General features: G+C 35.8%; 1 protein-coding gene across 1 annotated transcript in view; it reads left to right on the top strand.

Moving 5' to 3' along the window:
* SPAG16 (sperm associated antigen 16) overlaps nucleotides 1-17498 on the top strand; it is a 1202663-nt gene that overhangs the window by 13754 nt on the left and 1171411 nt on the right. The window contains exon 4 of the mRNA XM_078147281.1: nucleotides 9623-9750. Within this exon, the coding sequence (XP_078003407.1) occupies nucleotides 9623-9750 (128 nt within the window). The remainder of the gene's footprint in view (nucleotides 1-9622; nucleotides 9751-17498) is intronic.

Genomic DNA, 17498 nt, shown 5'->3' with positions numbered 1-17498 from the left:
ATTTATAGATTGACTTTACATTTATTGAGTAATTTTGTTATATTAAAAGATATAGACCCTACATTGTGTCTTCATATTTTGTAGGTTCCAGGGTAGATTCCCTAGTTGGGAACCAGTAAGTATCTACTCAGTAATATATGACATCACATAAAATTAAAAAGACTGCAGAAAAATCTCTTGGCCAAGATTGCTTAGATTCTTTCATAAGTAGTGGACCCCAGTCATTGGGAAACTATTTACTCAGATTAATTCTGAAGGTATAGTTACCTCTGGTTTGGATTCAGTTTATTCTATCTTAAAAAAAAAGAAATATTTCATCATTTTAATTATAGACTCATAAATCTGTTGTATAATTCCTTAGAACTTCACGCCAGATTTTTTTTTTTTTAGAATTCTTACAAGAATAATTTACATGAGAAGCAATCAGGTTTTAGGTAGAGCTGTTCTACTGTGGGGAATTATTACTCCCTATTCTAGCTTATTGAGAAAACAGTTGACAGCGATTTAGGACTTGTCCTTCCAGGCCCAGACTAGGTTTGGAGGCTGTGTGTGGAGAGAAGGGCGGCTGCCTGCTAGGGTTACAATTATTTACAGTTGGTTAGAGTAGCAGTATATGGATTGCAAGCTACAGATTTTTGTCAACTAAAAAGTCCTTAGGACAATTTGCATTGACCCACATACTTTTCCAATAATATTGTTAATGTATGATAATGAAATTCCACTATAACATCCTCACTACTCATTTACAACATTTTTCCAGAGGGACTACTTTCCTCAAGGAATGTTATTTTGCATATTTTCTTTGGACCAATTAATGGTGGTGGAGGTTATTCTAAGGCAAAAAAGTTCTTAGGATTGAAACAAAGATTTGTTAGTGGAACAGAGTAGTAATTTAGACTGGGTAGACAATGGTGACTTAGGTGCTGAGGCATGGATAAAGGCAAAAATTCTTGAACCAGGATGGTGAAGTAGAAATAAGTCAAGCAGGGAAATGGAGCGTGGACTGGTAAATAGATAGGTAATTAAAGTTTTTCGGTAATGCTACCTACTATGATGTTTTACACTTTTATCTAAGATGCTGAAGCCAGTCTTACACTTACTGATTAAGTACTTAAGGCAATATTTATCAATCTGTCATTAGTTCTGACATAAAAGACAAGAGCTATGTGTGGGTCAGAATGTATGTAGCCTTGGTATAGATCCTTAAAACTTGTAAATTGTAACAAATATTAGTAATAATACATGTTAATTAAAATCAAGATTTGGTAGAAATGGCCTTATGACCCAGTAAATGGTGTCAAACAAAACCATATACTAATGTCTCTTCTTTTAATCTCTTTGTAAGTGACTCATTATCCCTATTAGGTGAATTTGATATTATATCTTTCTGTTTAAGAGACAGGGAGATCTTCCTCTGCTTTAAGGATAAGAGTAGGCTTAAGAAATAATGAATTCTCTTGGTTATCAGAACAGCTAGCTCAGTTTTGATTATATCTCAACTCAAGTTGTTTGTTTTTTTCTAGGCATTCCCCCAAATTTAAGTTGAACCTTAGATAATCCCATGAAGCAGTGAAATCTGTTCATCTATTTATCAATACATTTTACAACAAACTTCTTTTGCATCCGGATTCAGTCATGCTTACACCCATACATTCCACAGAGGGCCATGTTGAAGTTCATATGCACATAGTTTGCTGATATCTTGGTTAAAAGGTTTTTCAAGCTGAGATCACCGGTTTCATTTCTTGCAGTTCAGGTATGGAATTTTAACCAACCACTTAGGAAGATTCGAACCTTTTCTGAGAAAACATACTAGCTCTACCTATAGTGAGACTTATGTTTGAGTGATAATACAAGCCCAAGTCTTAAATTTCTATGACAGAATACACTTTGTTTTCCTTACAGCTCTTATCTCAAGGATATGGCTGTTAGTTTCCCCATTTGTAAAAATAAGGAAGTTGTGCTAAATATTTTTAAGGAATTTTCTAGTACCAATATTCTAGGTTTCTGATCTTACACAAGATATCTGTATGTATTAAAGAATTCAATCATAAGTTGATTGAATTTCCCAAGGATTTGAGTAAGGCACTGGATATTTGAATATTTGTGAGGCAACCTAATAGACATTAACTATATTATATTTATTTAGTCTTTATTGAGTGTCAGTACAAGAAGTCATCCATTTAAATGTCTCTGACTTTTGTAAAACTGTAGTTAAAGACATTTTCATTATACCCATTGTCCTTCTTAAAAGAACTTACTTTAGTTCCAGGAAAAAAAAATGATGTGGATTTTTTTTTGTCAAAATTTATTTTTATTTTAAGATTGTAGCTTAAATGAACATTGTAGCTTTTGAAACTCCTTTCTTCTTCTCTAATATCCTCTCCTTCTTTAGCTTCAGTGACACTACACTCTGCTGTAGGATGGACCTTGGAGGCAGGAGGAACTGAGGTTCACTTATTAGTTAAGGGACCTTTGACAAGCCACTTAATTTCTCTGAACCTTCCTTTTTTCATATTTAAAGTGAGGATCATAATACTTTAACTACTTTCTTGACTGGGTGGTTTCAAAGAAGGTGAATCATAAACCTTAAAGTGATATGTAATTGGGTTATTATTATTGTGTTGCCAACTTTATTTCATACTACTTCCCTATATTCCATACTGTTATCCTATGTTCCAGCCAAAATAGATGATTGATAACTGTTCTCTGTTCTTATGATTTCTCCAAGCTCCACACCTTTGTTCTTGATGCTTCATATTCTTGGAGTGAACTCCTTCTGCTCCTTAATTTCCCTGTGTTGGAAGTACTTTCCTGTTGGATGCAATTTAGGCATAATCTGCTCTACAAAACCTCCCCTTACTCCTTCCACTGTCTCAACTCACAGTGAAAGTAAAATTTGTCCTAGTTCCCTTCCTTTCTATCTGGCTATTCCTCAGTTACCCTTGCTAGAGCTTTACTCACATCATACCTACTGACCAAGGGTGTCCCTCAAACCTCTAACCTGTCCTAAGTTTTCTTCTCTTTTCCCTTTGTACAGTTTTATTTGGTAATCTCATTGACTCCTATGGGATCCAATGATCATATGTATGGAGATGATTCCTAGATCTATATATCCAGCCTTAATCTCTCTTCTGAGCCAAAGTCATGCATTTCCAACTGCCTCATGGATACATCAAACTAGAATGTCCCCATAGGCTTCTCAGAGTCATCTTGTCTAAAACAGAACTTATCTCTCCTCCAAATCCTCTTCTCTTCCAAACTTCCCTTTACCTGTTGAGGGCACTGCTGTGCCTGGAGTGCTTTTCCTCTTAACTTCTTGGTCAGGCTCACCTGCCTTCCTTCAAGACTTAGCTCAAGTATTACCTTCTGCAGGAGGCCTTTCCTAGTTCTTCCTTGTCACTATCTTCTTTATCTAGCTTGTATATGCTAGTTACATATGCTCCTACTTCCCGACTCAATGCCCAGCACACAATAATTGCTTAACAATTACTCTATGACTGACTGAATGAAACTGAGTTTCCTTCTCTGGTTACTTCTGGCTCTTTGCATGAAGTTCTCCTTGTGTATGTGCGCTTAGCCCCCCTCTTAGGTATGACACCTGGGGTAAAGGTGCTAGCAATGGAGCCTTGCAGGCCCAGCATCCAGCAAAGTGCCTCCAGGCACTTAACAAATAGCAGTTGACTAGAATGGAATTCTCCAGAGATGCTGTTGATACCAGATGGCATGCAGAGGTTTGTCATAGGGGAAAAAAACTTTAACTTTGTCAGTTCCTTGGCATCATAGCTTATAATATGTTGGCTATTTTCCTAAAGTCATGATAAAAAAAAAGGTGAGACCCCAATACTTCCTGGCTTCCCTGACACTGCTAGGTTAAATCTAGGAAATCAGAGTATTTAAGTTATTTAAGATGCTTCATGAGCTCTTTGGATAAAGGCAAAAATTCTTGAACCAGGATGGTGAAGTAGAAATAAGTCAAGCAGGAAAATGGAGCGTGGACTGGTAAATAGACAGGTAATTAAAGTTTTTCGGTAATGCTACCTACTATGATGTTTTACACTTTTATCTAAGATGCTGAACCCAGTCTTACACTTACACAGTAAATATAACCATAGAAAAATAGCTCTAAGTTTTCTATTTTATATGAATTTAAACTTGCATTTTATCACATTATTATTCTATTCACATTTAGTGTTTGTAAAGTTGTATTTTAAAACCTTCAAAAATTAGCTTTCAGTTGTACCATAAGATTTTTATTGCAAAGATTATTTTCCTGTTGTGAAATAACAATTTTGTGATGATTTTCTATGGTCTAGTTACAAAGAGGGTATATTTTTATTACTGTGACATTACTCATTTTATGTAGTTCCTTTGAAATGTAGATTTTTTTATTAGCCTTCAGTTTTTGCAAGGAAGGGTCTAGTCAACAATGAAAGCAAAGTAAGAATGTAAATAAGTAAATGCTTTTTAGTCAGAAAATCGAGGTATGAACAATTTGTTGGTTAGTCATCATTTAAATAAATACATGTATTCTTGTGGCAATCTAAACTTGAGTTGGCATAGTGAATGAAAAGTTTCAGAATTGGTGACATATTGTGTTTAATCTATTTTAAAAAGTGGATTTGCTGCACTCTTATCAGTTTCCCAAAAAGTTAACAATGACTGTAGCTCTTTGAAATAAAATGGGGTAGAACTATTTTAAAGTGCAAAATGTATCTTGAATAAAAACTGGGAATAAAGAGAAGTTATTCATCAGTTCTGTGATAAGCGTGTGGTTTGGATGGCTTTTAGTTGTTTCATAATTGCTACTTTCTTAAAATAGAGTGTTGCTCCAAAGCATGGGTGAAAACTTGCAGGACTGTATACTTAAAAGGCACAGAGGTTCTGTGGGCACTGCCTTAAGGAGAAGAATGGTTAAGCTTAGTGAAATTTTTACAGTTCTTTGAGCTTAAGAAAAATTGATACTGATGACATTGGCAAATTTTATACTAATTTGTTTTTACATTATGCATTTTATTTTAAAGCAATATGTGAACATGATTCTTTAATATTGAATTTAAGATAATTAATTGGAAAGTTAGGTGTATTGAAATTGGAATTGAAGGCAACCTGCCACTTATTAGTTGAGAAATAATATCAAGACATGCTCTTGCTAAGAGTTTGTCTGATATAATTGAAAAAGAAAGGTCCATGTAGGAATCAGGAAATATTGTATTATTCCTATCTTAGTACTTGAGTTATTTTGTAATATTTTTGGTGGATGATGAATATTTTAATTTCTATTTTTCCATTTAACAGTAATAGTAGCTGATACCTAAGGCAGAGGTACTTTTTACCTTAAGCTTGTCAAGAAGGGTAGGGTAGGACCCATGTGTACAAAAATATTTATTTCTTGTTCAGTCATTTTAGTTGTGTCCAACTTTTTGTGACCCACTTTGGGTTTTCTTGGGAACAATACTGGAGTGGTTTGCCGTTTTCTTTTCCAACTCTTTTTAAAAATGAGAAAACTAAAGCAAACACGGTAAAGTGATTTGCCCAAGGTCACACAGCTAATAGTGTCTGAGGCTGGATTTAAACTCAGGTCTTCCTGATTTTAGGTCTAGCACTCAATCTAGAATACCACCTATCTGCCCCAAATATGTATAAATAATATAAATTTATAAATAATTATAAATAAAAATAGTTGTAGCTATTCTATGGTGGCAAAGAATTGGAAACTGAGGGGATAGGATCAATTGGGGAATGGTTGAATAAGTTAATGGTTTATGATTGTGATGGAATACTATTGTATTGACAAATGGCAAAAGGGATGATTTTAGAAAAACCTGGAAATACTTCTGTAGTGCTCATGCAAAATGAGTGAGCAGAACTAGGAGAATATTGTACATAGTAACAACTATATGGTAACGATAATCAACTGTGAAAGACTTAGCTACTCTGATGAATACAGTGATCCATGACAGTTCCAAAAGACTTATACCGAAAAATGCTATCTGCCTCTAGAGAACTGATGAGCTTTGAATTCAGACTGAAGCATATTTTCTTCCACTTTCTTTATTTTTCTTGCTTTTTTCCCCCAACATGGCTAGTGAGGAAATATGTTTTGCATAATTTCATTTGTATAATGGGTATCATATTTCTTGACTTCTTGATGGGTGGAGGACTAGGTAGAGGGAGGTGGAGAATTTGGAACTGTAAATAAAAAAAATGAAGGGGTAGGGTAAGTTGGGTTGCATTATAAAATAATAAATTCACAATATTGAAGTCCATTTATGATTGTAGTTCCTGAAGTACTGAGTTTAAAAAATTTCCAGAGTTTATAGTCCTTTGTGTATACTCAAATAGTTGGATGGATATTAGTGTACACCATATGGAAAACAAGTTTTGGTGTTTTTATTCAGTGTTGTATTCTTGTACGTGTGTGTATGTATATGTATGTATATGTGTATGTATGTGTTCTGGTGATATACAAATTAAATTTCAATTACTGTACTATGATGAGAGTATCTGAGGTGTCTGTAACCTAGAGTTAGCAGAATTATTTGGGCATTTTACTGCAGTGAACCTTTTATTGACATGGTGCTTCCAGTAGTGCAGCCCCATCTACATTTGTCTATCTTATCTAACTCTTATTCATATCCTCCCATAAATTTGGGATGGGTGTATATTTCCAGCTCCATCCAGATTTTCCTGTAGATTTCTTTAACATGAGTGTACTGGTGAAGGATGTTGGCTGACCATTAGGTATCTCTTGCCTTGCTATTCGAGCAAAACATTTATAACCTTCAAATTCTGTCTGTTCACTTGCTCTTGAGCCCCATGTGATTTGAATTACCCTGCCACTGCGGTGACTAAATTGCTACAACATACCAGTGATCTTACTTGTTCCTTTGGTGAACTTAGATTTTTCTGTTGGTTCAATTAGCATTTATACATAATTTTTTTTTAAATTGAGACAATTTACTTTGAGCTCCCTCTTTTCTCCTCATTTCACATCACTCAGGTCCCTTCTCCCATTGTCTCCTCATTCACCCCATCTCGCATGAAAAGGTGACTCTTCTCCTTGCCAAGGAAAACCCCTCTACCTACATAAGTGACTCCCATTCTATCTCATCTCCTCTAGCAGATTGCCCTATCATTCCCATCCTATCATTTATTTACAGTATTTCCTTGCCTACTGGCTACTTGCTTACTGCCTAAAAACATACCCTTGTCTCCCTCACCCTCAAAAAAACCTCACTTATCCTTCTATCTCTGCTAAATATTATCCCATATCTCTTCTGCCTTTTGTGGCTATTCTTCTTGAGAACTATCTAGAATAGGTGCTTCTACTTCCTCTCCTCTTACTTTGACTTTCTACAGTCTGACTTCTAATCTCATTAAACCACAACTTTCTCCAAAGTTACCAATGATCTCTCAATGACCAAATCCAATAGACTTTTCTTAATTTTCATCCTTCTTGATCTCTCTGCACCCTTTGACACCTTTGTAGTCTTTAAGCATTCTCTTCTTGAAACTCTCTTTTCTTTAGTATTTTAGGGATATTACTTTCTCCTGGTTCTTCTCCTGTTCAGCCTCCTTTGCTGTATTTTCATCTGAGTCATGCCCCCTAACCAAGGGTATCCCACAAGACTCTGTCCTGTGTCCTCTTCTCTTCTCCCTCTCTACTACTTCACTTGGTGATCTTAGTAGCTTCCATGGATTCAGTTGTCATCTCTATGCTGATATTTTCAGATCTATTTATCCAGTTCTAATCTCTGCTGATCTCTAGTCTGGCATCTCCAGTTTCCAACTAGAATATCTTAGTCTGGATGTTCTGTGGACATCTTAAAATCAATATGTCCAAAACTGAATTCATAGTCTTTCTCACCACACTTCCCAATTACTATTGAAGGTATCACCATCCTTTCAGTCCCCTAGGTTCACAACTGATGGGTTATCTTAGGCTTCTCACTATCTCTTGCCCCCCTCATTCAATCTGTTGCCAAGGCCTGCCATTTTACTTTTGCAGGCAGCTCTCGAATATGCTACCTTCCCTCCTTTGACACTGTTGCCACTCAACTGCAGGCCATTACAGCTCCCTATCACCTCCAGGATCAAATACAAAATCTCTGTTAGGCATTCCAAACTCTTCTTGAATCTTGTTCTCCTCCCCCCACACCTTTCCAGTCTTCTTTCACCTTACACTTTCTCACATACTCTTCTACCATGTGACCCTTGTACGTAGTTTGTAAATAGCTGTTGGCTTGTGGTCTCCCCCTTTAGAGCATGAGCTCCTTGAGCACAGGGACTGTCTTTTGCCTTTCTTTGTATTCACAGTGCTTTGCCCAGCGCCTGACACATAGCAGATGTTTGCTTAAATAAACGTGTTGACCGACTTAAGTGATTCCCAATTCTGTTTATTTCTTAATCTCTCTCATGAACTTTATTTTCACATGGACTTTTACACTTGGCAGTCCTATCATCATTTCAACTTAACACATTCAAAGTTAAATACATCGTCATCCCTGGGCTAAACATGTTTTTTGTTATTCTTGTTTAGTCATTCAGTTATGTCGGGTTCTTCCTGACCTCATGGACAATACCATGCCAGACTCTTCAGTTCTCTGCTGTCTTTCGAAGTCTATTCAAGTTCATGTTAATTGTTTCAGTTAAACTATTCATCTCATTCTCTGCTATCCCCTTTTCCTTTTGCCTTCAGTCTTTCCCAACATCAGAGTCTTTTCCAGTGGGTCCTGTGTTCGCATCATATGGCCAAAATATTTAAGCTTCAGCTTCAGTATTTGACCTTTCAGTGAGTAACCTCAATTAATTTAAGTATTGACTGTCCAAGGGACTCTCAAAAGTCTTTTCCAGTACCACAATTAAAAAGCATCAATTCTGTAAAGTTTAGCTTTCCTTATAGTCCAGCTCTCACAGCCATATATTGCTGCTGGAAAAACGATATCTTTGACTATATGGAACTTTGTCAGCAGGTGATGTCTCTGCCTTTTAGTATGTTGTCCAGATTTGCTATAGTTTTCCTTCCAAGGATCAAGTGTCTTTTAATTTCATGGCCACAGCTGCTGTCTGTGATTATCTAAGAGTCCTAAATATAACTCCTCATCAGACTTCTCTTTTTCTACTTTTGGTATCACCATCCTCTCAGATGCCAAGCTTTAAAACCCTCACTTATCTTTATTTTTCCCCCCTACTTTGTCATCTCCATATCCATTTAGTTGCCAAGTCTTCGTCATTCTACCTCCATAACATCTGTTATCCCTTTCACCTCTTTGGACCTGTTTCCTCATTTGTAAAATGAATAATAGACTTCGTTCTTTGAGTTTTCTTGTGCTTCTGAACATTTTTGATTCTAATCAGTTCTAGATAAGCTGGTCTAGCTTGTACCTGTTTGCTAAGAGGGGTAATCAAAATTAAAAGTCGCCTGTATCACACAAACAGATGCAACCATGATAAATATGCAACATATTAAAATTAATTGATTTATTATAATAACAATGATATTTTCTTTAGTAACTGCTAGTACATAGAATTCAAAGGTCAACCAAAGAATTCTTCTCTTGGTTGTATATCAGAATTTGTACATGTTTAAAAGTAATATTGTGTCAAATTTAAATTGCAGGCCCAGAAAACAGTTATGCCTACTAAGCAATCATTGTCTGAAGTACCTGAAGTGGTAGAAGACTTTCTCTGCAATTTCCTCATCAAAATGGGAATGACCAGAACTCTTAACTGCTTTCAAAATGAATGGTAAAACATTATGCATTTAAAGAAGTTGAACAGTTTATTTAGGATAGTAGTTCATGGATTAGGCAAATGCATATTGAAGTTTAAGAGTAATAATTACATTGTTTACATATAGCCTGAGTTAAAATGATACAAATCTATCTCTTTCTTCTTCCTCACCCATTCCACCACAGTTACCATGGAATTTTGCTTTTTTAAAAATGTATTTCCATTCGAGATATTGATTATGAACAGAATATAAACTGTATACATTTTTGTTGATTAATAGTTTTTCTAGAATACTGAGTGTACACTCTTACATCTTAAGTCATTCAAGCAACAACTGTGTTACTTTGGAAATTTAATATTATTTTTAAGACATGTTAAGACATACTTTTAAAATATGATTTTTTAAAAGTTTAGAAACTGTAGAATAGAAAGCTGTTCTTAAAAATTATCCTTCAGAGGACAGAGCCAAGATGGCAGAGTAAAAGCAGTGACTTGCTTGAGTTCTCCCTGAAACCCTCCAAGTACTTGTAAAAAATAGCTCTTAACAAATTCTAAAGCAGCAGAATCCACAAAAAGACTGAGTGAAACAAATTTCTAGCCCAAGACAACTTGGATGGTTGTTTGGAAAGGAAAGTAGTTCAATGTGGGCACACAGGAAAAACAGGCCTCAGTGAAGCTGGAGCAGGCCTCAGAGGACTGAATCGCTGGCAGCTGTAGTGGTTTCCAGACTTCTTAACCCACAAATGCCAAAGAAACTTAGAAGGTCAGTAGGAAAAGCCTGTGACCAGGGTGAGAGAGAAGTTCTGTCCCAGGCCCACTCCTGGCATAGTTCCTGAGCGGTGGCTGCTTCCTGAGTTCAGGCCACAGATCAAGGGGGAATTGAGTGGCTGATCAGAGAGGATTACAGAGATATCTTTGCTGGTGGTGAGGAAGGATTCTCTTGCTTTGCCTGTACTTGGATCTGGGTCACAGTTCTGGGTGGTGGTCCTGGGGGCTAGGAGGAGCTCTGGTGTGGTGGAGATTGTAGTGACAGTAGAGAGGTAATCCTCCTTACAGTTCCAAGGCAGAAAAGAGCACTTATGGTCACTCATAGACCAGAGTATAGGAATGGAAAGGAATAAACACCTTGCCCTTGATTGTGCCACTTTGGAAGAACTGAAAATTTTTCAGGTCTCTAGAAGTATCTCTGAAAACAGCTGCATAAAACCCCCAAAGATTGGGACAGTACATTCTCCACACTGAAAGTAGACCCCTACCTTAACAAAAATTTTATAACTAAAGTAATTGGCTGGGATAATGAGCAAACTATACAAAAAAAGTCAGACCATAGAATCTTTCTTTGGTGACAAAGAAGATCAAAACGCACAACCAGAAGAAGTCAACAAAGTCAAAGCTCTTACATCCAAAGCCTCCAAGAAAAATATGAATCAGTCCCAGGCCATGGAACAGCTCAAAAAAGGATTTTGAGAAGCAAGTAAGAGAAGTAGAGGAAAAACTGGGAAGAGAAATGAGAGTGATGCAAGAAAATCATGAAAAACAAGTCAACAGTTTGCTAAAGGAGACCCAAAAAAATACTGAAGAAAACAACACCTTAAAAAATAAACTAACCCAAATGGCAAAAGAGGTCCAAAAAGCCAATGAGGAGAAGAATGCCTAAAAGAATTGGCCAAATGGAAAAGGAAGTCCAAAAGCTTACTGAAGAAAATACTTCCTTAAAAATTAGAATGAGCAATTGGAAGCTAGTGACTTTATGAGAAATCAAGACACTGTAAAACAAAACCAAAAGAATGAAAAAAATAGAAAACAATGTGAAATATCTCATTGGAAAAACAACTGACCTGGAAAATAGATCCAGGAGACAATTTAAAAATTATTGGACTATCTGAAAGCCATGATCAAAAAAAGAGCCTAGACATCATCTTTCAAGAAACTTATCAAGGAAAACTGCCCTTATATTTTAGAACCAGCGGGCAAAATAGAAATTGAAAGAATACACTGATCACCTCCTGAAAGAGATCCCTAAAGGAAAACTCCTAGGAATGTTGTAGCCAAATTCCAGAGTTCCCAGGTCAAGGAGAAAATATTAAGCAGCCAGAAAGAAACAATTCAAGTATTGTGGAAACACAATCAGGATAACACAAGATTTAGCAGCTTCTACATTAAGGACCAGAGGCATGGATATAATATTCTGGAGGGCAAAGGAGATAGGATTACAACCAAGAATCACCTACCCAGCAAAACTGAGTATAATCCTTCAGGGGAAAAAAAATGGAAATTCATTGAAATAGAGGACTTTCAAGCATTCTTGATGAAAAGACCAGAGCTGAATAGAAAATTTGACTTTCAAATACAGGACTCAAGAAAAACATGAACAGGTAAACCAGAAAGAGAAATCATGAAGGACTTATTAAGGTTGAACCATTTATATTCCTACATGGAAAGATGATATTTGTAACTCATGAGTCCTTTGTCACTATTAGGGTAGTTGGAAGGTAAAATTAAATATATGTATAGATTAGATAGATAAATAGAGGGTTCAGGGTGAGTTGAAGATGAAGGGGTGATATCTGGAGAATAAAATTAAGGGGTGAGAGAGGATTATATTGGGAGAAAGAGAAAGGGAGAGGTAGAATGGGGTAAATTATCTCACATAAAACAGACAAGAAAAGGCTTTTACAGTGGAAGGGAAACAGGAAAGTGAGAGAGAATGAGTGAATCTTATTCTCATAGAATTTGGCTTAAGGAGGGAATAACCTACACACTAAATTGGGTATGGAAATCTGTCTTACCCTACAGGAAAATAGGGAGGAAGGGGATAAGAGAGGGAAGGGATGATAGAAGGGAAGGCAGATTGGGGAAGGGGGTAATCAGAAGCAAACACTTCTGAGGAGGGACAGGGTCAAAAGAAAGAATAGAATAAATGGAGGAAGGGAAATATACTTAGTTTTTCACAACTTAACTATGATGGAAGTGTTTTACATGACTACACATGTATTGCCTGTGTCAAATTGCTTGCCTTTTTGGGGAGGGAGGAAAATTTGGAATCCAGAGTTTTAAAAACAAATGTTAAAAATTGTTTTCACATGCAATTGAGATATAAGATATACAGACAATGGGGTATGGAAATCTATCCTGCCATACAGGAAAACAGAAGGGGGAGGGAATAAGAGAAGGGGGGGATAGAAGCTAGGGCAGATCAGGGGAAGGGGTATTCAGAATGCATGCCATCTTGGGGTAGGGGGAGGGACAAGATGGGGAGAAAATTTGGAACTCAAAATCTTGTGGAAGTGAATGTTGAAAACTAAAAATAAATAATAAAATCGGAAAAAAATGCTCCTTCATAAATTTTGTTCTACAATTTTCTGCATGTTAGACTTTGTATCATCAGTGCTACTACTGGCTTATGTGACCTTATTGAAATGATGGAATATAGGTCTTTCCATAATCTTTCTACTTCAAATTAGACAATTATTTTTGAAAATCTCATAAAAATTCAGGAGCTTCCTTTTAATAATTTGACAGTTGTAAATCCAGCCACCATCTCTTATTTCTCCTTTGGAAAGAATACTATAGTCACATGTCTTAAAAATAATTAATTAATTTATTTTTAATTTTCAACATTCATTGCCATAAGATTTTGAGTTTTAAATTTCTCCCCCTCCCTCTCCTCCACTCCCCAAGATGGCGTGCAATCTGATATAGTCTCTACTTATACATTCATATTAAGTACATTTTACCATTAGTCATGAGGTAAAGAACAATTAGAACTAATGGGAGGAACCTCGAGAGTGAAGCAATAAAACAAAGCAACAAATGAAAAGGAGAGCAAATAGTATGCTTCCATCTGCACTCTGACTCCATAGTTCTTTCTCTGGATGTGGCTAATATTTTCCATTGTGAGTCTTTTGGCGTTGTCTTAGATCCTTGCATTGCTGAGAAGAGACAAGTCTATCAAAATCATTCTTCGCACAGTGCAGCTGTTACTGTATACAATGTTCTCCTGGTTCTGCTCACTTCACTCAGTATCAGTCCATACAAATCTATGCCAGGGATCTTTCCCTGCATTCTGCTTACTGTCTTTATCTAGTGAAATCTTCTCTTTTTTTTTTTTCAGCATTTAAATTTTATTTAAATTTTCAGTTCCAGATTCTCTCCTTTCTTCCTCCTATTCCCCAGACCACAGAGAAGACAAGTAATATGATACCTATTATACAAATGGTCATGTAAACCACATTTCTGCTTTAATCACATTCCAGGAGGAAAAATGCAAGAAAAATAAACAAAAGAAAAAACATGCTACGAAATCTGCACTCTGAATCAATCAGGTCTCTATCTGCAAGAGGAGAGCATTTTTCATCATGAGTCCTTTGGAGTTGTGATGGACCATTGCATTGATCAGAGTCTTTCAGTTATCTTTGCAATATTGCTGTTACTGAATGTATTGTCTTCTTAGTGAGTTCATCCATTCACATGCAGTTATGATTGCTATGTACTGCCGCTCATTCTATTTTTTTCTATTTCTCTTTCATTTACTCTGTACCCTCTTTAAGAGTCTGTTTTGATGTTCACTAATGCGTTTGTCAATCTACCTTCCTTTTTTCATACCCTCCCTCATTCTTTTAGCCCCTTTTAGTCCTGGGCAGAATGAATTTCTATATCCAAATTGTGCATGTGTGCTTGTGCGTGCGTGCCAAGAGCCCTTTCCTCTGTAAGTAATTCTCCCCAAATAGAAGAATTATCTTCTGTATTAGATCTGTCACACAACTTGGTTTGTGGTACATGCATATGTACTTTGATTTGTATTTATCATCTGTCCTTGACTAGAGTTTAAGCTCCTTGAGGGTAAAATTATTATTATTTTTTTATTTTCTCGTGCCCCACCCCCAACTCCATGTGCTTAATATCATAGAGAAGAGAACAGATTTAATGGGGGAAATATTAGAATTTTGTATTAAAAATAGGAGCTCCGTGTGAGTAATTGTTATTTACAGAGGAAGTGTGGCGTATTGGAAAGAGCTCTACCTTTGGAATAAGAATACCTGGCTTTGAACTTAATCTAAGTGTATCTTTACATAAGTTATTTAACTTTTCTCGTACTCATAATTATATCATCTTAGAGCTAGAAAGGACCACAGAAACCTACTATAAATTTTTTTTAAAAAATTAAGTTTAAAGCCATGAGAGGTTAAGTGGTGTTCTCAGGTTCCTCATCTGTAAAATGAGTACATTGAACTAGATCCTTCCTAAGGCTCTTTCTAGTTCCAGGGCCTATAATTCTGTGTAGATATCCTTAGCAGATTATTTTAAAAATACACAGGAAAATATTTGTGCAGTTTGATTTGGTTTTTTATATAAATGTATCAAAAGATGGTGGTTATAAAATTCTTCATTGTTAGGAAAAGACAGATTTGAGAGCATATTTGAGGATAAATTTTAATTCTTAGCTGTAAGTATGAAAATGATTTAAAAAAAACTGTTTATACTTTTAAAAGTTCTTTTAATTTATCAACTGTTCTTTTTAGATTTTATATTTTTAATTAATATATTAACTTGTCACCAAAATAATTTATAACGATATTAATGAAATATTTTAGAAAATGAATTGTAGCATTATGTAACATCAGTAAAATCCTTATAGAGCATCCTCACTTCTATAGGTTTTTTTTTTAACGGTATAGGTTAAATCATTGTCGCTAGCTTTATAATGGGACTCTGATATTTCAAAACTCTGTAAGAAAAACAAAGAAATCTTATCTTGCTCTTATAGTATAGTTATAAGAAGAGTTAATCTTTTTTAAACAAAAACAATTTAAAACAGAAGAAACATTCCAGTTAGACCTCTGGCAGGCATTCAAAACCAGCTAGGAAAGGTCGCAGAATCTTGCCTTCCAATGTGATGTGAAGAATCTCTGGGAAACAAAGCTCTAATTCCCCTTCCACTCATATTCTCAAACAGAATAAATGAAGTGTTTGAAATTTTATCTTGAGGTTGTAATAATTAGTTTAGCTGTAACTCCAGAAGTTCAGAATTGCTCCTTATTGACAATGGGCTTATATTTCCTTTTCTGAATCATCAAAATACATGAAGGAGAAAATAGGATAAAAATGACATGGTCTTTTGAAGAACTTCAAGTGAAATAGATATAAAACTTAAGTATGAGTTCTATTAGCCAACTATTTTTAAGTGCCTACAATGTGCAAGGTGATGGGGGTCCAAAGACAGAAAACAAAATTGGTTCTTCCCTCAAGGAGTTTCTAATCCATTGGAGGAGGAGATGGGAATCAAATGTAAACAGACAAGGAAGATTTCACATGAGTTTAACCTTGAAGAAAGGACGGATTCTGATAGGCAGAAATGAAGGCGTGCATTCTAGGCATTGGACATAATTTGTGCACTGAAGTGGGAATTGGGAAGTCAGAGAAACAGCTAGTTCCCTATTTTGTCTGGAATGTAGACTGTAATAAAGGGAAGCAGTATGGAATAAGGATGGAAATGGATATTGAAGCCAGATTCTTTAAATGCCAGGCATAAGAGCTTTTATTTTATCTTAGTGGCAATATAGAGCCACTGAAAGTTTTTTTTTTAACAAGTGAGCAAGCTATTTGGGTCAGACTTGTGTCTTGCAAAAATTATTTTGACAACAGCTACTGGAAGTGTTATTAGAGTTTTAAAATCACAAATAAATATGTGAACAATCAAAAATTCAAAAGGAAAAATTAGTCATTCCAAAAATAATATCAGTGACCTCTGTAGCAAGGATGCCTTTTTGGAAGGATAAATGACCTTTGAAAAAAGTATCTTGCAACAGAGGAATCGTCTGTGCCTCTGTGCGTTCAGCTCATTATGAATCTCAAATGATCCAAAGGTCAGGAAGCTGCTTCCTTCGAGTGAACGTGGGCTGATCAAGCTTAACCTCAGGGACCATACTCTGCCATCTTTCTCTAGTTGAGGTTTATCATGGCAGGGCTAGATGCTGGGACAGAATCTAACTGGGGAATCTTGGGGTAGCTTTGCTATACTTAGGCACTGTTTTGGAGATCCCTTTTCAGTCATTCCTCTTGTGTCCATAGAATGACGAGGCAAATTCAGAAGCACCAACAGCTCATCTTTGCCTCATTTTACTGTAAATTCCTCCTTTCCTCTTCCCTTCAGAAGTATAAATGCATTCCCCAGAGCAATAACTGTGCTTAATCTCTTCTTTCTGATAGATTGTCTCTACTCTTCCTTATGCTAACAAAATTTTTCACAATACAATATAAAGTTCTTGCTTTTGGCAGATAGAAACGTTGATATTCTATAATCTGATAACTATTATTAAAGTTATTCCAAAGTTGCAATTCTGCTGCTGTGTTTACTATATGTCTTAAATTTCTACTCAGTAAGTTAGTAGTTTTGTTTAACTTAATAATTAAATAAATAAACTTAGTAATTTAGTTGTAATGTATGTGTCACACCAAGCAATTTGAAAACCAGTTTTTCAACACCCAACAAGATGTGATTTAAACTACCCTGTGATGTTTTAACCAGTATGTTTTTGTTGGAATATGATCTCAGGCAGAAATTGTTTTTTTTTTTTCTTTTTGGGCTAGGCAGTAGGGTTAAGTGATTTGCCCAGGGTCACACAGCTAGTAAGTGTTATTTGTCTGAGACCGGATTTGAACTCAGGTCCTCCTGAATCCAGGGCTGGTGCTCTATCCACTGCGCCACCTAGCTGCCCCCAGAAATTTTTTTTTATAGATATTTTATAAATTGCTAAATAAAT

Source organism: Phascolarctos cinereus, unplaced genomic scaffold, assembly GCF_003287225.1.
Source record: "Phascolarctos cinereus isolate Bilbo 61053 unplaced genomic scaffold, phaCin_HiC Scaffold_7;HRSCAF=346, whole genome shotgun sequence".
NCBI classification, from domain to species: Eukaryota; Metazoa; Chordata; class Mammalia; order Diprotodontia; family Phascolarctidae; genus Phascolarctos; species Phascolarctos cinereus.
Note: the sequence above shows the minus strand (reverse complement) of the source record. Positions and strands in the feature narration are given on the sequence as shown.